The 25029-nt window shown below is 45.5% G+C and overlaps 2 protein-coding genes across 4 annotated transcripts; both read left to right on the top strand.

The window, feature by feature from the left end:
- The first annotated feature begins 2316 nt into the window (after window positions 1-2316).
- On the top strand, window positions 2317-4624 carry LOC127603379 (leucine-rich repeat-containing protein 18-like). 2 transcript variants are annotated; one of them, XM_052069571.1, is made up of 4 exons: window positions 2317-2614; window positions 3457-3508; window positions 3679-3960; window positions 4132-4624. In XM_052069571.1, the coding sequence occupies exons 3-4, from the start codon at window positions 3703-3705 to the stop codon at window positions 4543-4545; spliced, it is 672 nt and encodes a 223-aa protein (XP_051925531.1). In that variant the 5' UTR covers window positions 2317-2614; window positions 3457-3508; window positions 3679-3702; the 3' UTR covers window positions 4546-4624. The 2 variants fall into 2 exon arrangements, with proteins under 2 accessions (XP_051925531.1, XP_051925530.1); XM_052069570.1 differs by having other exon boundaries at window positions 2318-2614; window positions 3699-3960.
- Window positions 4625-7278: 2654 nt separating this feature from the next.
- On the top strand, window positions 7279-23748 carry si:dkey-191m6.4 (rho GTPase-activating protein 22). Of its 2 annotated transcripts, XM_052069572.1 has the most exons (10): window positions 7279-8980; window positions 13343-13542; window positions 15233-15320; window positions 18810-18938; window positions 19379-19586; window positions 19677-19809; window positions 19891-19964; window positions 20044-20165; window positions 20423-21395; window positions 21990-23748. In XM_052069572.1, exons 1-10 carry the CDS (start codon window positions 8938-8940, stop codon window positions 22210-22212), a joined length of 2193 nt encoding a protein of 730 aa, XP_051925532.1. In that variant the 5' UTR covers window positions 7279-8937; the 3' UTR covers window positions 22213-23748. The 2 variants fall into 2 exon arrangements, with proteins under 2 accessions (XP_051925532.1, XP_051925533.1); XM_052069573.1 differs by lacking the exons at window positions 7279-8980; window positions 13343-13542; window positions 15233-15320 and adding an exon at window positions 16264-17030.
- Window positions 23749-25029: the final 1281 nt, after the last annotated feature.

Below are 25029 nucleotides of genomic sequence, written 5' to 3' on the forward strand. Positions count from 1 at the left end.
AAACCTATTGTTAGAGGCGAAACCGCCACATTTCTCAACAACCATTATGCCTCATGTCATCATCTCCCATTATGTGCACGAAAAGCACATCCTGTGTGGTTGCGCAAACGTGCGGCCTTTTGAGAGGACAAAAACAAACGTAATGAAAGCGTAGAGCTAAATCACAGGATTGAGGGAAAAGATAGATTTCAAATTGGGAAACGCCAAATAACACGGTGTCCAGTCGAGGACAATCCCTTATGTTTAACCCTGGGAACAAGTAACGCTGCCTCCTCTTTTGAACTCAGTTCTGTAGCTTGACCGATAGCGAATAACTTAAAAAAGTCATCTCCCAGCATCCCTTTCATTCCTTTCATTGACATTCCTGGCCAGAGACAGCACCACCATCACTTTGAACATGTTCGCTCATTATTTTCTCTGAAGGAATGAAGCATACTCACAAAATGTAGATGAAAAAGTCAGATCTTTATTTGTGGAAGAGGGGGGTTGCCTCACACTTGGCTGCCGTGGAGCCACTTGAAGTGTTGAAGCGTTTCACAGCGAATATTTATTCGTCTGCTAATGCTATGATCTGCTTTCCCGTGGATCTCAGGTCCAAGTAGACTAAAGCGAAACAGATTGGCGTATGTCGACTCTGTAATATCAATGACATCATATGGACAATGACTTTTTGGCCCAGAGTAGAGGGGGGAAAATGTTAAAGTAAGATGACTGAAAGATTTTATGAAAACTGTCCCATCTTTTGTTCCCCAACTTTTATCACAGGCAGGCAGTTGACAACTGTCGACAGAGGCTGCTCCACTTTTTCCTTTCCAAATATTTTGTTGTCAATGGTCAGCATTCCTGACTGGAAGGCAAACAAGCATCCGCAAAAAGGGACGGCCTTCTGAAACCGCCAGGACTGAACCAAAGACAACATATCAGGCATATAGTTTGAGGGCGGGAAAGCCACAACCATTTTGAAGCTTAGACAAACACATGAAGGACTGCGTCCATGGTGCCTGCTTTCCTAAACACGTCCAGCAGGCTATAATTCTTCTGCCCACTTAAATTGTTTGTTTGGATTCAAAAGCCATTAAATTTGAGACATGCAAATGCTTGTTCAACTTTATACAAGAAATGTAGAGACAACATAACACATTACGTGAGGGCTGTAACACATACCGGACAGTACAAATGAGAGGATAAAAAAGTGAATAAAAACAGACCACAATAAAATGTCAAGGCAGGTCAATTCATGTGCTAAGCTAGTGAGTGTTGTGCAAATTTGTAAATTCTTGTGTAAAAAGAATACTTCATCAACATGCTCAGATGATCATGTGTTGCGTTGTGCAGTGACTAAGTCCTACAATCGGGGAAAAAAAAACTCATTCCGCAGCAACATTGGCACCTGGGCGTGTTTTTAATGTATGGAGGCATCATAATAAACATTTGTTTAACTTGCACAGCATGTATGGGGAGAAAATGCAACTATTTTTATCTGTCAATAGCCCACTCAAAACGATTTGGGGAATTACATTGCCGCCTGGTGGTAAGATTGTGTCACTGTCTTTGTCACGTGACGTATTCCGTTTCACCCCAAAATGACGACGACGTCATAAACCACTATTCTAGAGCATCGAGCCCAATTTAATACGATTTGATTTAATTTATCGAGCACCTAAAAACAATCGCATTTCACATTTTCAAATTGTTTTTCAGGTTGTTTTAATGTTAAGATGGGTTCCTCCAGCTCTACATCAGTATTGTGCGTAAAGTGAGCTGTGGACATTATTCATTCATTCATCTTCCGAGCCGCTTGAGCCTCACTAGGGTCGCGGGGGGTGCTGGAGCCTATCCCAGATGTCTTCGGGCAGTAGGCGGGGGACACCCTGAATCGGTTGCCAGCCAATCGCAGGGCACACAGAAACAAACAACCATTTGCACTCACACTCACACCTAGGGACAATTTAGAGTGTTCAATCAGCCTGCCACGCATGTTTTTGGAATGTGGGAGGAAACCGGAGCACCCGGAGAAAACCCACGCAGGCCCGGGGAGAACATGCAAACTCCACACAGGGAGGCCCGAGCTGGAATCGAACCCGGTACCTCTGCACTGTGAAGCCGACGTGCTAATCACTGGACTACAGTAAACAACAAATATCATTGATTGGTATATGTTTATGTGTAAATGTTTAATGTAAACACTTCAGAGTGCAAATACCCGAACAATGTTTAGTAATGAATATTTTGCGCTTATTCACATTAAAGTTTGTTTTGAAATGAGCAACTTTTTCTTCGTGCTGTGAAAACATTTACCTGCACGAGATGCTCGCGCTGGCCTATGACGTCACGCAACTAAAGTACAGAAGATGTCTCTGAATTAAAAACATTGGATGAGCACATAGAATAACGTTACGTCAGCGGCGGTTCTCACATTTCCCAGCCTTTAACCACATCTAGTTAATTGCGTATGTTGCTAATTTTATGTCTAGAATATTTCGTTTAGCCTAAAATGCCATTACGCCAGCTATAGTGGGAGCTACTAATTAGCTTCAGCCACCTGGGACAGTCCTTGGACGCCAAGGCCACGGTCGACGAAACACAGCCGAATTAAAAGCCTACGGCAGGCACTGTGAGTACATATTACTGTTGGAGTTGCATTCCACTTCAAAAAAAGATTAGACAGAATACATATATAATAAAAATATGCCAAAATGTCAGTCTTTTGATTGTGGATTTACAGGCTTGTTAAGTGAAGGGAAATGCTCAAAATGGTGGGTATCGTAAAACTGAAACTGCCATAACTGTGTCGTGTGTGGGGGCTATTTTCTTCTTTATTTGATAACGTGCACCTGTTTGTCTTTGTCGGGTCACATTTGCGATTTCTCCACCTGCAAAAACAAGTACCTGTAATGTAGCAAAAAAGAAAAAGGACTTTCCCTTTTCTCTGTCTCATGAAACCTTTTGAAAACGTCGTTCCGAAAAAATATCTAATACCTGGAGACTGATACAGAATACAGTGACATCGCATAAATCTTAATAAATCAAAGAGACTTTAAGTACGAGTTGGGAGTCGTTTTTTGGACGTGTTTTAAAATGTTAATCCAGTTCATGTTTGCTCAGTGCTAGGCAAAGGAATCACACTCGTTTGGTCTCCTCGGAGCTGTGATATTATTTCAAAATGTAATTGTGTTGCCAATACTTTATGAGCTCTTACATCTACCTAATGGAACCTTTTCTGACTCAGCAAATGAACCTTCCCAGTAATGGTGTCAGATTTTGAAAAATTTCAACATAGAAAGTTGCAACTGTGGTGTTACTCGGGGACACTTGCGACAGTCACTAGGAAACATAAGAAAACAAATGGAACATTTGTTCAGGTGAATCAGGCACACAATATAACGACAGGTGATATTGCTGACTACTATCGAGAAACAATATGTTGAAGGTTGACTTTTTTGTCATCATTTGCAGTTGGGCAGCTGAATTGATGATACGGACCTTTTCGGGGACCAACTTAATACTGGTAAGAAACCTCTTCAATCCATTTTCCTACATGGTTCATGGTAAAAATACCTACTCCAAATGTACACCCCCAACAAATAAATTGAAGCATATTGTAATCTGCTCAAAATCAATCATTGATCAGCGTATGAACAGGTCGTGCACACAAAGCTGACGCGTTAACATTGTCAGGCTTCAACATGACCTTGCAGGAGCATGCCAAAGAAAAAGAAAGCCAACATTCCACGGAGCTTGGCGTTCACCTCAGGCATGGCCCTGAATTGCGTTCAGCCGACACCCGATGGCAGAACGCGCCTCAATCTCAGTTTCAAAGAGTTGGACGCCGTGCCACCAAGCATCCAGAAGCTGAGTCGAGTCGACGAATTGATCCTGAGCAGGAACCTCATCGTGAGCCTCCCCGACTTCATTCATGATTTCAACAACATCCAAGTTTTGGACCTGCATAGCAACTATGTGAGTATAATGTAGACTTTATGTGCTTGATTAGCTTAATCTTCACTCACTGCAAAAAAATTACACAGTCCCAAATAGATCACAAGTGACTTGTTAGTCTTAATCATCCCCATGGGTATGGCATGTCAATCAATTGCAAAGAAAATGGACAACTTATGTTTTTGACTGCAGCTGGAGCAGATCCCTCCGACCATCGGCCTCCTAAAGAACCTGGTCGTTCTAAATTTATGCAACAACCGTCTAACGCAAGTCCCCAAGCAGCTGGGTCTGCTCCAGAACCTCCAGATGCTGTACTTGGGACTCAACCGGCTTCAAATGCTCCCCACAGCCATCGGTAACTTGAAGGAGCTCATCTATATCGGCCTGTCTGATAACAGATTTTCTTCAGTGCCTAAGTGCCTCGCAAATCTCCAAAAGCTAGAAAAAGTTAACCTGGACAGAAATCCCTTTCCTCCGCCCCCGGACGAGAAGAAAGTTGAAATCCCAAGAAAGTTTTTCCTGGCTCATGCGCGCGACCTCTGTAAAGACTGCCGTAAAAATTGCAAACTAGATAGATACAAGATGGAGGAAACAACACAAATGTAGGAAGCCACGGCAGGGCTTGTGCCACGAGTGGAGACGATTTAAATCCAAGTTCAATAAAATTTGGACCCAAACAAATGTTAACATGTTGTTAAAAAAAAAAAACCTTACAGGTATTCTCCATAAATGAAGTTGTCATTTTATTTTGTAATTTATTTAGGTGATGTCGTTGAATTCAAAAAGTGCATTTCATATTACATGTACAATTCAAGATAGCCAAAATGTCACAAATGTTGAGCTTTTAGCGCACACCTCTTCATCGCCTTCAGAGTATGAGTGTATTTCGAAGTCTCAAATTTGTTCTTCCTTCACACCTGCTAAAAGCCTACATTGATTTTTTTTTTTGGGGGGGGGGGGGGGGTCGTGAATTATTGTTGGCGGTACCTGATTTTATTTTCCTGTCCCCCTGCCTGCAGATAAAGTAACCCTCAACCAGCAGAAAATCAATTTGTGTCCAGTAGAGGGCGACAAAGACTTGCTCAAAGATGACTCACTAGCCACTGTAGAAAGGAAATTAATCTGAAATGATTGTTTTTGTTCTAGGTTTCATTTTATATATATATATAATATATATATATATCCATCGACATGAATAATTAAATAACTTTTTCCTAAGTCCCTCCCTCAAGCCAATTTCTTGTGACTCACAAGCGGTCGATAAGACATAAAAAAGTGCAAATAACCTCGCAACGAACTTCCGCATTTTTTTTTAAGCCGCACGGCTGAGCTGAGGAGTGCTGAGTGGACAGAAATAAGATCTCATCAGATACACTCATTAGGATGCGAGCTGTCTGATATTGACTCAGCTGAGTTGCGACCTTTTGTTACAGCGAAACGTGACAGAAGAGACTCGCGGATCGTAAAACGCTTCCAATTTCATGTACTTGGATTTTTTTTCTCATTTAGAACTCGTATCCAAAATATTCCAAGCCTTCCGCTCTCACCATATTCCAGCTTGAATACAAATCACTAATAAACCAAGACCTTCGTTGACCCTGCAGCCTTTTTGGGGGGGTAAAGGGGGCCCTTGACAATCGAATGCTCATTGCACGAGGCTCCCGGACACAAGCGCTCTGCCGTTGCTATTGAAAATCAATTCACAGCTATCCACACACCTCTGGATGGACTGTCTTTTTGTGGCTTCTCGCTTCCCCACTCGGCTATTCCATTAGTCTGCTCTCCATCCCCGCTCACTTTCTCCCACTCAGTGTGTCAGTCGCCTTAATACATACGGGCAGGCAGGATGAATAAAACTGCCGCCGCAGCCAAGCCCGTCCGTGGCCACAAATAGAATTGAATTAATTTCAACAACCTGGCTTTGTTTCCCGTATCGGCTGAGAGGCTAATTGGACTGTAGAAAACAAAAGTGAAAAGTCCAAAAAGCAAACGTGGCACTCTTTTTAAGTTTCATCCGTTGTGTGCTGCGATGTCTTGACAAGAATCACTTCCGTTATCTGAATGAGATAATATCAACAGACACATTAGCAAGCCCTTTCTTGCACGTTAAGAAGACATGCCATGTCTGCGTATGAAATGTTAGTTCAAGGATTGGTCTGTCGTTTCAAGTTGAAAACCTGGAAAATCAAAACTCAACAAATGGATTTTTTTTTCGACCCCCACAAACATGAATTATAAGTCAATGAGATGCGATGAGTATGAACCAAGCTCCCATTTCATAGCAAGAAAAATGTCTGCGACTTTGAAGCTTTCAGTCGGGGGGGGGGGGGGGGGGGGGCATCTTTCGTGTTTGTCACAGTCTGCTTATCCTGCCCACTCTGCTCATCGCATTTGTTAGAGGGAATGACAGGAGTGAGAGGCAAGCTGAAAGGAGTGAAAAAGCTCAACTGGTCTACCTGGTGTCTCCTTAGTCTGGTCAAAATTAATAAGACATTTTCACTTCATGGCAATGTCAGAGTGAGATATTGTTAGTTTTGCCATTTTTAAATTTGTTGAAATGGATGCCATTACATCTCGCAGTAAATTCGACGCGTGTGTGTTAACCACAGGACAGCAAAATAAGTCACCTACTAAATCATACAAATGAATTTAAATCACTTCGATGTATACTTGTGTAACAAAATATTGGTATCGGTTCTAAAAATGAATAAATATCGAGTCACACAACCATCCAGTCGTTTTTTTGGCCTGCAGCAGATGACTGAAACAGGACCACTGCAGCCACTCATGCCCCAAACAATAAATAACGCAGTCAACAGTCACACCTTCAACAGTCCCCCCGACTGTCCTGTTTTAACGCCAGCCCCTCCCTGTCGCAATGAAATTTTAATCACGCCGCGTTTCAATATTTCAAAACGTCCTCTCAAATTCAGTGATGGCGTTCGGCTACAGTGGCGAACAGAGAACGGGCCGACTTCTGGCTGTATTGTGGGTGGACTCGACGGGGACAGCTGTCGCTCAAGATCACCTTGGGCTCTGGCACTCTGAGAAGGAAGCAGTCATGTTGTTAGTGGAGATGGAGTGGTCTGGAAAAAATGAAAATGGGCAGTTTAACCTTTTTGATTTCAGCTGCACACTATCGGCTGTTTTTTGTATGGTTTCCCCCGCCCCAAATATTTCCACTCGGGATAAAAACAACATTGGGTTGGGTGGTAGAATCACAAACAACTTTCAATGCCACACCCTGGATGGGAGTGCCCACACTCCTTTTACTTTGAAAACCCAGACTGGCATTGAAGGTTCTTTTTTTTTTTAATTGTACATTTTTTTTCTTTTTAGATCCTGGTTCTTCCACATTCAAGTCATGTGACCTTCTGTCTTTGACCTCATTGTATGTGTGTTTGACTTTGAGCCGTGCGTGTGTTAGAGCATGTGCCGCCTCATTTCAGACTCTTGTTGGCTTTACGGTGCATGTACCATGTGTCAAAAAAGGACACATGTGCACATACACATTAAAAAAAAGGGAGGGGGGCCCTCCACCCTCTCAGTTCCTCCTTCCCTCTTTGCTCTGTAATAAGAGCAGCTGTGGCCGCTCTGATTCAATTGCAGTGCAGGACTTATGGCTATTATCCAGTGTCGACTGGCTGCTGCTGCTGTGGAACAGCTGCGCCTCCAACAACGCCAGAAAACTGACTTGAGAGTCGTAAACATAGACATACCACAAGCGAAATTTAAAAAAATGTTGCAGAGGGGACACTAATGGGAATGAGGTTTCTTTTCACCTGACTGCGGTTTTGATTTTTTTTTTAATGACGTGGAGGGTGTTGTTTTTTTCAAAGTGCAGTAGTGTTGAGTTCCTGAAATGATACACTTTGGGGGTCATTTTAGGTGACTGGTGACAGTCGAGTCATGCAGAGATATTGACACGCTAACGTTTACGAGGCTACCCTGCTAGCCTGTATGAACTCACACCATGGATTCTTCCCAAATGTGTTGCGTTGCAGGTGAAGGCTGGGCGGAGTTGACTTTTCAACGCCACTCTCCAGTCTGTGTAAAACACACTTCTCAAAATGAATGTATGAGACAACATGACAGCATACAGCGATTATCAAATATTTATAACCGGAGCGCATAGCCAAATTTCGACTTGTTTTGCCTCTGATGCCACAATCCTAATGTGTCAAACGTAGACTCCATTGCAGTTTGAACTGGATAGGATGTTGTCAGAACCATTTGGAACCCTATTTTTCTCTGTGGGTTTTTCAGAGTTGTGCCGTTGGAATGCAAGTAATTATCGAGCGGGTGTAGCATGTGGGGGTTCCGCAATTTTGACTTTTGAGTCGAAAGGCACTGTCACTCGAGGAAAACCAGAAGAGGCCTGGATGGCATATTTTAGGAACGTGGTTGAATAGACCCACAGATTTACAGTAGAAGGGAATTCTACCGAGACTAAATGGACTTCTTAGAACAGCGAGAGTACATGATAAAGGAGGGGGATTAATCGTGGGTGGCGGGTAGTGATTATGGGGGGCAAGCTCAAAGTCTTAATGAGGTGGAGGCAGTGTTGACACCTGCCACATGACCCACCTCCCCCACTTAATTGCCTTTCACTTTGAAACCATTCACATACTTCCAGAAACCTAAAAGCAGGATTCAATTTGATCAGGTATACAGTAGATTGTTCGAATCAAAAAGCTCCATCCACCCGAGGCGGATGCCACGCTATGAATAATACAGAGGGGGGGGGTGTTGAGGCCACTAGCCATGTGCATGGAACAAGGGGAAAAAAAAACGGGGTAGTTCCTCTCCATCCAGTCCCCTCCCTCTTTTCTCGTTCCGTTCCCCTCCCCTGTGTTCCCAACCCCCAGCTGGCGGCTGCAACTGCAGAAGGTCAGAGAGAGGAGAGGGAGACGAAGAGGAGGCTGAGGGCGGCGCAGGCGACGGGTGCGGTGCTTGGATGGACACAAACATGCCGAGAGGAGAGAGCGCGCACAAGCCATGACAACCATGCTGAGTCCCAAGATCCGACAGACCCGAAGAGGTAGGACGCTTTTGTCTCCTTCTCGACTGTTCTCAACAGAAATGGCGCTTTATGGTGACTGACACCAAAACATTTCAAACATTAAAAAAAAAAAATTAAAGATCCTACAACTGGACGAAGATGCCGGTGTAAAATCTGTCGGGAAGCAATTGCATCTCGAGTTTCATCGCCGGCTGTCAGCTGGTGCCGCGCGCGTGCCTGCGTCTGCGTGCGTGTGTAGCCTGTGATGTGTTTGCACTCGTAAAAGGATGCGTTAATAAGCCCTTGCTGTGCATGTATGTCCAAGTCCACGTGTCCTCCGTTGCATCCCGATTCCCAATTATTCATCTGGATGTGATTAAGATGTAATGAATAGCTCCCGATAATTGGTGCGCGATGCGGAAATCCTCTCCTGGAGCTGCGTGAAATTGCTCCTAAAGAGGATTCAGCCTTGCATTTGCATAGATTATCAGACAATAGACATTGGTCATGTGTGTTTTATGAATTGCCACATTAGCTGCTAGCATCTCGATTATGATGATAATGTGTGTCACGGTTTGTATTTTCATATCCATCCGAAAATAAAAGAAATAAAAACAAATTGTTCAACTGGAACTTCGAAGGCCTTGCCAAACGGCTGGTAAATTTTTGAAACTGAAAATTGTTGAGAGGTTGCGTGACGCCCGTCGTCTCGCTAGTTGAGTTTGCTCTTTTCTTTCTTGAGCCGACGAATATGAGAAAAAGCTGGCGATAAAATTAATATTCATTTTGACAACAGACTGATTACCTGGTGACCAATCAGTAAGTCATCGCAACGGATAGTTTTTGCTCCTTGCTGTATTGTCTTGACCCACAGTGCTGGGTCAAACCATTAGCAGCAAATATCTAAAGTGTCCTGCTCTGAAAAAATGCAAATACATTGTGGCTCGGCTTCTGTCTTCGGTGCTCCCGTCACTGTTTTAATTGCCTCCATATAAGCCGCTTCCTTCTCCTCCAGCATCTACTTGATGTGCGTTGCCATGGTTTTACGATCAAAGTCAGGCGACGTGGCAGCGCTGCCATTCCGCGTGAAAACAGTATGCGCCAACCGGCGGCAATCCCTCCAATGGCGTACTCGTATACACGTGGACATAACATGATGAGATAGGCACATCGTGCTGCATCTGTTCCACTTTGCCGCAGGTTCCACATACAGGCGCAAGATGATTTAACCCCCGCCCCCCCAGCCCCAGCAGATTGTCAGAGCGTAGATTTAAATGCACACACACACAAACCGACCAGGTAATTTATCCACGGTGGTAGGCTGACCGTGAGTTCCGCGCTGATGCACCTGTAACTATGCCCACCATCAATCATCACACAACGACTAGATTAATGGTATTAAATTCCTCCGGCATGCCGGCGCATCTTTGGGTGTGTGTATGAAATGAAGTGTATGTATAGCTTGACAGTACGTGTCAGACATAGTAAAAACCCAGTGCCGCTTCAAACTCTATTATTGACCACCCAAAGAGGAAGTCTGACTACATGGAGTGTATTTTTTTTTCCTTCTGTTTTTTTCCTACACCCCTATTATTTACTGTATGGGGTGTACTTAATGTTATGGGCAGTGAATACAATATTATTACAATATTTTGTACGGACGAAATGAAAGCATTTCACAAAAACAATCAGACATATGCAGCTAACGACATTCTGTGATAGAAAATTCTGACTTATCAATATTCTGAGACTGAAATTTATGCCTTCAAAGGACCCCCAAGAGGAAACTATGCACACTATATAATAGCTGCGTTTCCGTGCAGGTACAATAGTCGTGGCATAAGTTCTTTGCAAGGGTGGTATCCTCCAGGGTACTGTTTTTATACTCTTGATGTTCGTAGAAGGTAGTACATTGAAAGATAGAAATGGGTCAGAAGCAAAAACATTTCCACATCTTTTAAAGGAAATCTACAGCAGTAGAGTATCAAATTTAGTTTTCAATAATCCGTGTGTGTTCTCCATGAGAATAAATGCGTCTGCATCCTCTCGGTAATAACAGAGCAACGAGTGATTCTCGGTGAAAAACGGCGCCACAGGAATGATAACTGGACCGCGTCTAAGGAAGACTCATGCACGGATAAGCGTCATTAACGTGAAATATGACAACGGAGCTTCACTTCATCGATTACGACATGATGGATGTGGTGTTTGGTAAAAACGAGAGACTTATCAAAAGAAGGATGAGCAAAGAGAAATTAGCCAGTGTTGCCCATCTGAAATTGCTTATCTTAGTGTTCCAACATAGCTCTGTTGCTTTCAATGCCCTCAAATGTAATGTTGCTGTTACTCTTCACTAAATGCCAAAGAGCCCGAAACGTCCACTTGACAAATGAAGTTGTCTATGGCCAAGCGTGCCGAGTACATTCTTCAATGTGACGTATTTGCTGAGCGGACGTTGACATCAGTCAAGCCTCTGAGTGATGCGGTGCCACAACTGTGTCAGCTTGAAGTGATCTCACTGAGATTTCTTTCGGCCATTTGGATGACTTGGCCTTTTTGCGAGAAGAAAAAAAGACGTATTCAAAACACCTCGTTAGCAGTGCGCATTTATCACAGCCGCATTTTGGAGCATATTCCCACGTGAATACTTTTGTAACCGTGGGTATTAATCCATTTGTCATGGTATTAGAGTTACAGATTTTTTTTTTTTACTGGGTAGTCATTGAACCATGGCAGTTCAAATGAATCAAACACGTCCCACCTTGGAGACAAGGTCAAAGAGCGATTAACTGAATCTAATCTAACTGTATCCTGATCATTTTTTTTTCTATAAATGGAACAGTGGTGCCTATAAAACACCCCATGTATGCTAAAAAAGAAAACAAGACAATCAAATACAATTGATCCTTTCTCCATCACCATATTCCCTCCACAACATTGATCATATCGTCTACACACACGCAAGGGAGGTCGTCTGCGCAGTCGAGTCCTGTAAATTATTCATGATCATTAAATTGCATCGCCTTGTTTGCATAGCCTGCAAGGAGTTCATACCTGTGTCCCATAAATCCATATGGCCCAGTTGGCAGCCAAATGTCCTTGCAACTTGAACCCCTGCTGCTTTCGTGAACTCGTTTGAAGATAAGGGCAACGTGTGTTCTCGGCGTCATGGAAAGACGGATGTCGCATTGGGACACGGCTATACCGGCCGCTTGTCCCCTTAGGTTTGAAACCGCCGTGGAGCCAGCTCAGGTTTCGCGCATTTGTTGAGAATGAATCAGTCGGTCCCACGTGGTCCTATTATCTCCAGCCAAAGCTGTTTGCCTGTCTTTTGGCTTGTGGCGAGGCAATAAGTCTCTCTCCCAAGGACCTTCCAAATGGAAGGCGGGTGGGGTCGGGGGGGGTACAATCCCTGTCACCCCAGGCTTCAGGAAGTATGTGTGTTGTGTGTGCGCCCCCATCACTGTCTCGACATTATTTGTGTTCAATTCATATTTGTGCCCTGCTGCCTCTGTATCTCATCTTGAGGTGTTCTAGCCCGGGGGCAGAAGGTTGTGTGTTCCTGAGTGATGAGCGGCATACGCAATGAAAGATAACACTGCAGGGGTGAAAATGAAAAAGAAAAGGAAAAAAATGAAAACAGGGCAACGGGCCAAGATGGATAATGGAGTCGTCTAATCTTTGTCAACTCAATCATTGACGAGCCTGCATTCAGCGGTGTGTGTTACTGTATTTAAATCTGTACTTTATTTTGACCATTTATTTTTCTGACTTTTGCTGTTCATTTGAAAACAAAAATTGCCCTTTTTCAACAGATGGTGACAACATAAGATGTTAACTCAATGTCGTTTTTTTTCCTTTTTGTGTCCATTTATCAAATGGGTATTTTATATAACAAAATTCAAAAAAAAATTTCGACTTCAGCATTTTTACCAGAGACATGTGTCACAAGTGTTTGCGCTTCTCCAAAAATCCGGACTGCCTACTGTACTTTTGTGTCCATCCATCCATTTTCCAAACCGCTTAATCCTCACTAGGGTCGCGGGGGGTGCTGGAGCCTATCCCAGCCGTCTTCGGGCAGTAGGAAGGGGACACCCTGAATCGGTTGCCAGCCAATCGCAGGGCACACAGAAACGAACAACCATCCACGCTCACATTCACACGTAGGGACAATTTAGAGCGTCCAATCAGCCTGCCATGCATGTTTTTAGAATGTGGGAGGAAACCGGAGCACCCGGAGAAAACCCACGCAGGCCCGGGGAGACCATGCAAACTCCACACAGGGAGGCCGGAGCTGGAATCGAACCCGGTACCTCTGCACTGTGAAGCCGACGCACTAACCACTAATCACTGGACTACCGTATTTTTGTGTGCCCACTGAAAATGGAAATGTGTGTGCAGCCAGGTCCAAGAGCATGGTGATGGGCGAGGTGACGCGGGGCTCCTGCCAGCCAGCCTCGCCCAGCCTCCAGGAGGGGGCACTAAAGGCCGGCTGGCTCAAGAAGCAGCGCAGCATCATGAAAAACTGGCAACTGCGCTGGTTCGTGCTGCGTTCAGAACAGCTCGACTTCTATAAGGACGAAGACGAAACCAAACCACAGGTAATTGCAAAGCGAGACGCATGTTGAAGCTGTTACTTGAACTTATTTTATGACAAAATCTCTGGATTCACTTTACGGGGTCTTTTAATTTTCGGAACCTAGTCACACTTTAACCTTTTTTTCCCCATTTTGCCGCAGTTGGTATCATAAAATTACCAATCGCCACCAAATAATGTAACTTCAACACGAGGTTTTAACACTATGCTAATGGCTAAAGACACTTGAGACTGACAGTTCCCCTAAGTGCTGCTAGTACACACAGCAGAGCGCTTGTTTTCCTCCTCCATTAGTGCATCAACCTAAAAATATTGATAAGGAAAAAAAAATGCCCCAACTGATTTGATTCCTTTCTCAATTTAAGACACATTTTGTGGCCACGCGCTGACTCATCCTTTCCCTCTTTAATAACCACTTACCAGTAATGGAGTGGGCGTGTCACTCAACTGGCCTTGCTCGGGTTGAGGGGTTGGGGGAGAGGGGTGTTGCAGCAGGTTAGCTGACTAGGCTTACAATGGGCTAACAAGAAGGGATGATGTAATCCAACAATAGAAATAGACAGCAGGTCCATCTTCATCAGACATATACACACGCGCCATTTAAAACATCATCGCTGCAAATTCCTGACTGAAACCTTGACACTTGTATTGATTTTTTTGTTTTTTCATTCTGGATGACTGCTGTTTATTTAATGCAGAGGCCCATCTGCCATGGCTGTCTTTTCCCTCACACCCACGTACAAAGAGCGCACACCACATCGGATGACGTCTTCGATTCATTGCAGTCGCTCTATCCTATGGGGACCGAATGACGGAGCGAGTCCACAGACTGCCCTTTCATCACAGCTTGCCAATACTCATCCGAGCTGTATTGATTTGAAAACACCGATGGGTTCAGGTCTCTGGCGCACATGCAGTGAGGGGGAACAGTCATCTGCATCGACGCGGCCTCCCCGTCTGAAAACGGGATGCGTGCAAAAGTGTCAGCCTGCCGTGGTCGTCTCTCTGATCTTCTAGTCGATGGGATATTTGAATCTGGGAGTGGTGCTCTCCGGGGGAGATGTCGGCTTATTGTTGCAATAGAATTTCTCCCCCCGTACAAATAATGAAAGAAAATTGTGACCTCACTGCATTTCTGTTTGCCAGATCAATTTCAAATTGATCGGCAAGTATTTTCCATGTGCACTCCCCCCCAAATGGTGTGATTGTCTGCGATGAGGTGAGCACTTTAAAATCCCCTGCCTGCGTTGTTCTCAGCGCTGGGCATCCCCCAGGGACCCCCCCCCCCCCCCCCCCCCCGAACCTTTAATCCCCCCGTTCCAACACTTCCCCTGTGCTGCAACCAGCACCCGCCTCTTCCATTTGTTGCCATGGCTACTAATGTTGGCGAGGGCCCGGCCCACAGACTGAGGCAATTCGCCAGACTTGCTGGAGGATGCCAGTCAACAGATTCTCAACAGACGCTGGCATCTTTTCACAGCTCACTTGGCCGTAATTTGTCGCACCTAGATAGGGGATTGATCTTGATCATGTATTCTGATAATCTGTGTGGCTCCCCGTTGGATGACAGGGGTGAGAAAATGGGGAAAAATATGAAATTAATTCTGTGCCTCTCACAGGTGAAGCCACAAACGACAGCAAATCGCGCTTTCTGCTTTTGTTGAAGCTCAGTGTTGTTTTTTTGTACATTTCAGGGCTGCATCCCTCTGCAGGCCTGCCAAGTGAACGAGCTCACCGCGAACCCGGATGAACCAGGAAGACATCTTTTTGAGATTGTGCCAAGTAAGATTTCTTGACGTAAACAACAGGTGGCACCATTGTGCAAGTCAGAGTAACATTCTCATCTCGTCGGTGGCAATGCTAATCAGTTTTTTTTGGGGGGCGGTTTGTAATCGTATATTATTTGTGTACCTTCACATGTCCAGTGTGTCTCAGGAGTCGAGTATTGCCCTAATAGCCATTCTGCAGGGATACATTTTGAGATGAAGCAATGAGCGAGTTACAATCAGACCATGTGCTGTTGAATCCGAGCACCGGGATAATGTCGAGTCCGCTCTCGCTGCCTGTGGCACGCTGTGTTTACTCGGAGGAACTCTCCTTGTGTTTGGAGTGGACGACCTACTTGTGAGTCTCCTGTGTGTTTAGTTTATGGCCGGTCAACGTTGCGGAAGGGTGCGAACTCCAATGAGCCTCTCGCCACGGGCACACAGCCCTGTTGGAAATGTCATCAGGCGGAAACTGATGCAAAGCGTGCACATCTGGACACTTACCTGGAGCGTTTATATTGCCCCTATACCTTCAGTGACGGTCATTATTTTTAAAATAAATTCAGCACATCATTCTTGTTTTCTGTGCTATTTCATGTCTGTCCATATGCCTTGTTGCACCTTTCCAAGGTCACTGAGAACAATGACCTTACATAACTCGTCAGACGGTGAGATGCATTCCTTGTCCACACCGACGCCAACATATACCACAAATAACTGACTGTTTTCCAATCGTAGTTATTGTCTGGAAAAGAAATCCTGGAAGCATTTCGGCCAAACAGAAGCAGTTTAGTTTAATTTTTTTTGTTTTAATATATATAGAGTAGCTGACACAGGGCGTAAACTTCTGTTGTGCTCGGATGAAGCGGCATCCGAGAGCTGTGGCTGCACAACGACACAATCTGTCTACGTACCGACTTGTCGGGTTTGATGTTGCTTGACCTTTGTCGCATTGAAATCTGCATAATACCGCGGTGGTAATGCTGAATAATGTTAGAAACGGATGCAAGCGTTAGAAAGTGCAAACGATCACGGCATTTAATCTTAAACACTGCTGTGTCGTCTTTTTCTTCAAATGTAGGTTGGTGATCTCATAAACATGCTCCTGGAAAGACAGCAACTGGCCAGAAAATAATTTGCATTGCATGAACTAGTCGGCGAACCCAAGAACCCAAGAACCCAAAGACTATGCAGACTGTATCTCACAGTAATTGATTGGCACATCCCCTCCCAGTCCTTTTTTTTAAGTGTGCACACTAGTTTATTTGGCAAAGATTGGAGGACAACCCATCTTCCAGCACACACAAGTGACACAGACAGAGAGCGGGGGAAAGAGAGAGAGAGTCTCGTCACACTCCCCTTCAGGGATTTACTTCTCCCCAGGGGGGCTGAGGGAAAGGACCTGCGGGCCACAATGCTCAATAGGCAAGACGGGAAGAAAGCGGCTCATGGAAAGAGGCAAGACGTAGTTGTAGGAGTGGGACTCTCTTGGATGGATTCCGTTCCCGTTTGGCAGCGAGCGTGCCGCGCTTGCAGCTTGCAGGCCGTCGCTGCTGCTACCTGCGTCGTGATCTGCTTCCAAGCGGAGGCCAAGGCGCTCCATGCTTGCAGGGTTTAGGTGCAAAGGGAGACCCGGAGCCGGTTCCAGCTCTAGTCTGAACTGTTGGCGCAGACATGGGGCCGGTCTGCTGTAAGCCGGACACGCTGAAGAAGCAACATCTCCAAGGTAACGGGAAACAGATGCTGGAGCTTTTTAACTAGAGTAGTAAAGCGACGAGAGGAGGCATTGGGGCAGCCGAGCACTTCACTCGATGTAAGCTAACTTTGTCACGTTGTGGAGAAGCACAATGTTCTGCTGTTGGTTGCACTACTATGTTGTTTCTTGCTGCACACCCACCCAAAGACAGGACATCCATCGCAGAAAAGAAAGGAGTAGGTGTGGAGGTATCAGAGGCTGTTGAAAATGATAGCCCTCCGCCCCTCTGTTCATTGACTGCACTTGTGCATTTCGATGACACAGACTCTCCATGCTTCACTTTTTGACAGCTCCATTGTTGTCTTCTTAACCTGTGGCACACTTAATCTCGAGAGTGCTTCAAAAAGTCCTCCTATGGTTAATTAGAGAGTGGGTGCGATTCCTTCAAAGGACTTATTTTTTTTAACGTACCTTTGCTTTCAGGCAATTATTAAAGGATGACTTTCTTGTTTGTTGTGAAATCATTTCCGGCACCATAAACGCCGCAGTGCCTCCCTGCTTCCTGCCAGCACCGCCTGTGTGTACTGTCTGGCAAAAAAGTGCAGTTGTAATTGAGGCTGTATCATCGATAAACACTCAAATGTTCCAGCCTGACACTGTTTATCAATCAGCCTCCCGGTGAGCCCAAATGTCAACGTCTGCCTGACGCCATGTCGACACACCGCAATAGGTTCCATTCACCTCAAGAGGAGCTCATCTTGGAAATTGTCTCCAAAGCCTGCCAGTCGCTCTTATCTTAATTCGCTCCGACGGGGATCTTTGTACTCTACATTCATTCACTTCAAGCTGAGATGCTGTTGTGGTTTTTGCCGTCCACTAGCTTTGGGCGCATTGATTTTGTGCGGGCTATCTCTGTCTGTGCGCATTATCGGGACATAATTCTGCAGAGTGGAATCAAAAGATGTCCAGGCTCCTTCATGTCTGAGTCTTGTCTTTGCATTTCGAGTCTCATTTCTAGTTATCTCAGCTGTGCAGGCAAATCCACGGACTGCCTGTGGTGCCAATCCATATCTCCCACGTTAAGCTTGTGCATCGTGTTTGGCGGCAAAACAATAAATAATCAGCATTGAGTTGACCATATCAAGTGTACACCAAAAGACAAACCGGTGTGATCATCATGATGGTGTGAGTTTGCAAAGCTGGGTGACAATAGCATTTCGCTTGATGGCACTACTGTTTATATTTGGACTCCGACTCTCACAGCTGAATGACTGAATGTGGTCGCACCATTACCCCGTGATTCTGAAATAAAGTGCACTTTTTTAAGATCAAAATGCTGTTTAGTACAGAATTGATTTCTTTATTTGCATGATGTCTCTTTTTTTTGGCCAAAGAAACGAGATGTCTAGTGTTTTATTGTGACCTTGATTGTTTTTTTTTTTTTTTACTTGAGTATTTCTCTTTTCAAAGACACAATCTGCTCTCAGTAAAAGCTGACGTATGGTGAGAACGACCCTTGAATTAAATTGCTTGAGCTCTGCTGCCGTCTGGTGGTGAGAAACATTCACAGCGTGTTTGCTTGTGTTTCATGTTACATTCAGGCAGACGGTCCAGTCCCCTTTTTATTTTTTTCGACACATTAAACATTTTGCAACGTGTACACAGTTTATTTTTAATTCAGAGTTAAGTGACCACGTATAGTGTAAAATAAGAATTCCAGTTTTACAATCTTAATGTGTATAATAGAGTGTGCGTAATAAAAATAAAATACATGCGCATCCCTTATATAGCCGTTGTATGTGTTTGCAGGTGGAACGGGGGAGAAGGACCGCCCACCGATCAGCCATGAATCCTTCCTGCTCATGGCCAACTCCCAGACAGACATGGATGACTGGGTCAAGGCCATACGGCGGGTTATCTGGGCACCGTTTGGAGGAGGTAAAGCCAACGCTTCGAGTGTCGCGCGGTCATCACTGCGAGAGCCGCTTGCCGAAACAACTGTAATCTGAACACAAGTCTCTTGATTGCACGGTTATTCCTTCTATATTTTTCTGTTATTAGCTAATGCAGCTTTTTGTCACATGAGCAAAGCCATGGGGTTGGGGTGCTTAAAAGTCGAGCCAAACTTGGCTCGCTTTGAACAGCAACATGGTTTGTTTCTGCTTCTCAGTCGCGTCGTGACTTGTTTAACTATTTGTTGAAACAAAGACACTCGGTAGCACCGCTTTTCTGAATGAAGCTCAGCAACCTCACTTCAGCATAGTTCTTTGTTCACCCAGATGCCACAACATAGGAAAATGTCAAGCTTATCTTCAGTGGATAAATGGTCTTGTTAAACTACTGAATAATCTTTTGGTTGCTGTTGTTTGTTTCTCCAGGGATATTCGGCCAGCGATTAGAGGACACGGTGCAGTATGAGAAGAAGTTTGGCCCCCGGCTGGCGCCGCTGCTGGTGGAGCAGTGTGTGGATTTCATCAGGGAGAGGGGCTTGGACGAGGAGGGTCTTTTCCGAATGCCGGGCCAGGCCAACCTGGTCAAAGATCTGCAAGAGGCTTTCGACTGCGGCGACAAGCCTCTTTTTGACAGGTAGGCAACGTCAAGCGATTCCGAAGAAGCGGAGAAACTAACCTGTTGACTGAAGACGCCTGGCGTCCCTTTTGGTGAATTCCCCTGCAGCAACACAGACGTTCACACGGTGGCCTCCTTGCTGAAGTTGTACCTGCGAGAGCTGCCTGAACCCGTCATTCCCTTCTGCAAATACGAAGACTTTCTAACATGCGCGCAGCTTCTGGCCAAAGATGAGGAGGAGGTACGTGCGCATTTCGCCGCCGCTTGCGTTTGTGTCCTGACACGAGCTGCCGGTCGTTGAAACGTTTTCCTTTTCGACAAGGGGGTTCAGGAGCTCGGCAAGCAAGTCAACACGCTACCTCTGCCTAATTACAATCTCCTCAAGTACATATGCAAGTGAGTTGATAGTCGGGATGGCAATTGCGTCACCGCAAGTGCAGCCGCGAAATGAAATGTCATTTGTCGTCATTTTGAGGTTCCTCGATGAAGTCCAGTCCCACTGTAATGAAAACAAGATGAGCGTCCAGAACCTGGCCACAGTGTTTGGGCCCAATATCCTTCGACCCAAGATGGAAGACCCGGTCACTATCATGGAAGGTACAATGTCGAAAATGACGAGCATCCACTTCCTCACAGATTTCAGGAGATGAGATTGTCATGTTTTTTGTAAACTCTCTGTGCCATTTTAGTTTGATGGTGCAAAAACGGCATGTGGGGGGGGGGGGGGGGGGGTAAATTTATCATTGAATTTGAAATGAAATCACAAGAGTTCTTCAAATAGAACGGGGGTGGATTGCTCAAAAACGTGAAAACGGGACAGTGCGTGAAAGTCCATGTGATCCCTTTTGCCTTAGGTACCTCTTTGGTGCAGCACCTCATGACGGTCCTTATCAGGGAACACAAGCGTTTGTATTCAGGGAGGGACCAAGAGGACCTCGTTGCCCCCCAAGCGGAGCACCTGCTCCTCAATCGAAGCCTCGGTGCCTGGATCTCGGAAGAGGACCTGCAGAGCTGCCCCGTCTCCAACCCAGACCAAGAACTGAACAGCAGCGCTTCATCGCTCGAAGCCAAACTGTGCGCCGCCGTCGCCCCCGGGCAGACCCCGAATCCCGGGCCGAGACTGGGGTCTTCTTCGGCAAAGGGGGAGACGGTTGTGAGCCCGAGTAAACAAGCGAAGAGCATCCCCTCGTGGAAGTATTCTTTTAAAAGTTCCTCAACGCCTCGTCAGCCGCAGCCGAAGCAGAGCGGCTCGGCGGCGGAACCGAGCGCCGTGTCTTCCGGCGGGGGAGGAGGAAGCGGCAACTGGCTGATGAACGGTTTGTCTTCCTTGAGGGGGCACAGACGTACCTCCTCGGGCGAAAGGTCAGCCCGAGACCGGGACTCCACCGGCTCCTCGCAGAGACTCTCCACCTATGACAACGTCACCTCCTCGTCAAGCATGGGTAGCGTGCAGAGCGTCGGCAGCACTCCTTGGTCCACCTCCTCCTGTGAGATCTCGGCGCCAGACTCGGCGAGCGGCGATGCTTCGGCCCACCACAGCTGCGATGGCGGGGATAAGGGGGAGTGGGCGGAGAGTCAGAGGGGACCCGATAGAGGACGGGACGGAGGAGCAGCCACGGAGCCAACGAGCTCCGAGCAGGACAGCTCTGAGGCCATGGAGCTGGGCAACGGCAGCGAGAACGACAACGCCGGCGTGCTCGCCGGAGTTGCGTGCGTCGTCACGTCTGACGACGGAGACGGAGTCGGCGTCACGCTGAGCGGTCTGGTCGAGGGCCTCAAGGACGAGCTCAGGAAACAGAAGGCCGCTTACGAGGTCAGGATCCAAAAGTGAGTACACAACTTAGCTGACGATATGTGAAAAGCTAATAACTGATACGTACAGTAAGTTGAGAGAACGACGCAAGTCATTTCAAAACCGTTTTCCACCATTATTAAACTACAATAATTGATTTCATTTGTGAAAAAAAAATCTATACTGAATAAATGAACGTTTTGGGTCCTTCAACGCTTACATCAATAAAGATATGAAGTGACTTGCAAAATTGCAAACTGCCAATCAAATGCTTTGGGTCAAAGTTTTTCATCTACACCCGAGGTATAGTGGAATGGAGGGAATTATGAACATTTCCAGATAGCAGTAGAACAAACACCTTGCAGCTTCTGCCTGAAATCAAGAATTCGGGTCAATTTGAGGTACTTGTAATGGGCGCCTGAGTTCCATTTGATCCAAGTTTGAACACTTAATAGTGGTAAAAGTTTTGAAATGAATCGTTTTAGTCTCATTTCCGATGTGACAAAAACCTGGCATTTGAACAGGTGCACTAGTGGAATATTTATTTCCGTCGGCAGATAAGTTGTAAGCGAGGTCACTCTATTAGTCTCAAAACATAAACGCTGCCGCGTGTGGATGGCCATGTCCAGGTTGGAGGACTCCAGCGCTGCCCTGTGTGCCCACATGGAGCGTTTGGAGCAGGAGATGGAGCAGGAGAAGAAGCGGCAGCGCATGCTGGAGATCAAACTGCGCAACTCGGAGCGAGCTCGCGAGGATGCCGAGAACCGCAACAAACTCCTGGAGAAGGAGATGGAGGACTTCTTTTCCACCCTGGGAGATCTCACCATGACGACAAGGACCAGCGATATTTGACCCGACGTCGGGGTTCATTTTTGATAAAGGGCTCACGGCGTTCTCCATGCAGCGGCACGTTCGCCCGTGTTTGTGCGCATCGAAGCTAAGCGCGGGAGGAAACGGGGGGGGGGCCTTGAGGTGAAATGTGTGCGGCGCATTGTTTGGCAAGCTTCACACTGGGAAAGCAGTCACTTCTCACTGGTGCGCACTGACCAAACCGTAGCAAGTCAAAAGATGGGCGAATGCTGTTCTGTCTCTGCTGTTTCACGTGATGATGTCTGTTTGCTGTAAATATTCGGAAACGGTAAACGCCACAATCCCCTTTCCAAGGGAAACCGGGACCAAGACCTCATGAGGAATTTAACCCCCTCCCGCTTCCAAAATGTTTAGAACGGCTCTAAATAATATGTTAAACTGTAAATAATTCCATAAACTATGAACCCTAAACACTTAAATACCATCCCTACATGTAGCAATTGTAAAATAAAATAAAAATGACACCTCTTGTCATGTCTTGCCTGAGGTAACAAACACTCTGTGGCTTATGCGAACAACCCAGGCTAATCTTGGCTCCGCCCCAGCAAGTAAAGATCTTGAATAATAGTCTGAGAACGATCAGTTCTACATCTCTGACCGAATTTACTACTTTCCTATTAGCCGGCCACTGTAGTAACCGCTGTTCCCGGAAGGGTTCGTTTTCCACGAATAGCTGAGGAGAGGTGCCACAGACACCACCCCGAGGCCCTTCCAGTGCCTCTCAAGTCACACGATTTCCAGGTCGTCCCTTCCGCGTGTTGCGGTTTCAAATGAAGACCAGTTCAAAGTGCGCCTGACCTGCCAGCCGCATTCTGGCAGCATGAAGCTTAACACTGCCCTTCAAGTAACAATGGGATTTCCTTGCTTGTGCCTTCAGGGACGTCCTTTGAAACATTCAGATGGAAAAAGAAAAGGTGTGCTTTTCTTCGCCCAGGTCGTTGCGTTTACTCTTGAAAATGTCGATAGAAGTGCCGATGACCGATAACTTAGAAGGTGCCAATTATTGTCAAAGTGATGTCGTGCTTTTGAATGGGAAAAGAATGTATCCTCGTCGTGAATGTAATCGTTGTTTGATTAAGCCAGCATGAGAGGAAATGCACTGTTGAGCGCTTCCTCCATTTCGTGTCTTTTGGACCGAACACACTTGGGAAGAAAATGAAGTTTGTGCATATTTGCGCAGGGAGCGCTGCATGCTGATTAAAAATGACTCCACAAAAGGGCCCAACAATGAAAAAAAATCTTTTGTAAGAATTGCGTGGCTATTCTTTATTTCAAACATGCTGCATTTTAGAGGCAGATGTGGGTTTTTATTGCACAGGAATGTCCTGAAAGACCACTCTTAGCGACCCCGAAGTGTTAACAGCAGTCCCATACTGTTATTTTCCTCATCTGTGCGTCACAACCAAGCCTAAATGTTTTCACTGGTGGTGGTGGTGGTTTTTTTTTATTTTTATTTATTTGGATACACAAGATTGTAATGAATGAAACATGTATGGAGAATAAAGCTGATATCAAGTTCATCTAATATGTTGAATTTAAATGAAATGGAATCAGTGTGGAAAGAAAAAGAAGTAACCATGAACCAAAGTATTCTTTGAGTCATTACACTTTTTTTTTAATTGAAAAAGCTGTGTGGTGGAAATTTATCCATCCATCCATTTTCCAAGCTGTGTGTCCTCACAATGGTTTGGGGGATGCTGGAGCCTATCCAGCCTACCCTTTGGTCAGTACGCGGGGGACACCCTGTACTGGTCGCCGGCCGATCGCATGACACCGATCAACAAACAACCGTCCGCACTCACACCATGTAGGGAGAATTTGGTGTTTCATGAATCTGTAGAATGCAGGAAAACACCCACACAGAGAGCATGCAAACTCCACACATGAAGGCTGGAACCAAACCTAGGATCTCTGCACTGTCAGGCCGATGACAGTCTGAAAAAAAATCCAAGTGAAACGATCGTGGCTTTGCTTAAGGACAAAACCCGGGCTCGAATTGGGTTGACCAGTCTTTATTTTGGATTTCCCAGACGTTGTCACCGACAGCATTTCTCATACTGACCAGGTGAGGGCGACAACGTGGCGCCTGAAGACGATGAACATGTAACGAGAGCAGTTTGTCGTACTTTATGCCAGGTTAATCACTCTATAAAAAAAAATTATATATATATATATATATAAGTGAATGAATAAATTAATTATATATATATATAGAGAGAGAGAGAGAGAGAGAGAGAGAGAGAGAGAGAGCGAGAGAGAGAGAGAGAGAGAGCGAGAGAGAGAGAGAGAGAGAGAGAGAGGAGAGAGAGAGAGAGAGAGAGAGAGAGAGAGAGACCGAGCGAGCTGGATAGCTCAGTTGGTAAGGCATCGGTTTGGCATACGACGGCATTGTCGTTGGCTACCAGCAGGTGAGACGATCTGGATTTGAGCCAAATTGGTCATTGTGAAATCGGTTCACAATTGTTTTTTTTCCCCGAATAAAATAGCCGCCGCCTCCCCCCCCCCCCCCCCCCCCCCCCCCCCCCACCCCCCAAAAAAGAACCTAGGGGTTGGGTCTGGGCGGCGGCGAAGCCATTTTATTATTTTATTCGCCCCTCCCCCCTCTCCTACGCTCTTTTATATATATATATATATATATAAGGCGGCGAAATATATAATATATATATAATACATATAATATATAAAAATATATAATATATAAATATAATATACATATATATATATTGTAATTTATTTATATGTATTTTTTATTCATTCACGTATAAATGCTGTATATATATAAATATATATATAATATTC

The sequence above is a fragment of the Hippocampus zosterae genome, chromosome 7 (genome assembly GCF_025434085.1).
Source record: "Hippocampus zosterae strain Florida chromosome 7, ASM2543408v3, whole genome shotgun sequence".
NCBI lineage: Eukaryota > Metazoa > Chordata > Actinopteri > Syngnathiformes > Syngnathidae > Hippocampus > Hippocampus zosterae.

Bases quoted from the DNA above. Each gene is read 5' to 3' on its own strand.
- LOC127603379 (XM_052069571.1), top strand. From the start codon at position 3,703: ATGCCAAAGAAAAAGAAAGCCAACATTCCACGGAGCTTGGCGTTCACC. The intron at 3,961-4,131 runs GTGAGTATAATG...TTTTGACTGCAG, and splicing joins TGGACCTGCATAGCAACTAT to CTGGAGCAGATCCCTCCGAC.
- si:dkey-191m6.4 (XM_052069572.1), top strand. From the start codon at position 8,938: ATGACAACCATGCTGAGTCCCAAGATCCGACAGACCCGAAGAG. The intron at 8,981-13,342 runs GTAGGACGCTTT...ATGTGTGTGCAG, and splicing joins GATCCGACAGACCCGAAGAG to CCAGGTCCAAGAGCATGGTG. The intron at 21,396-21,989 runs GTGAGTACACAA...GGCCATGTCCAG, and splicing joins TACGAGGTCAGGATCCAAAA to GTTGGAGGACTCCAGCGCTG.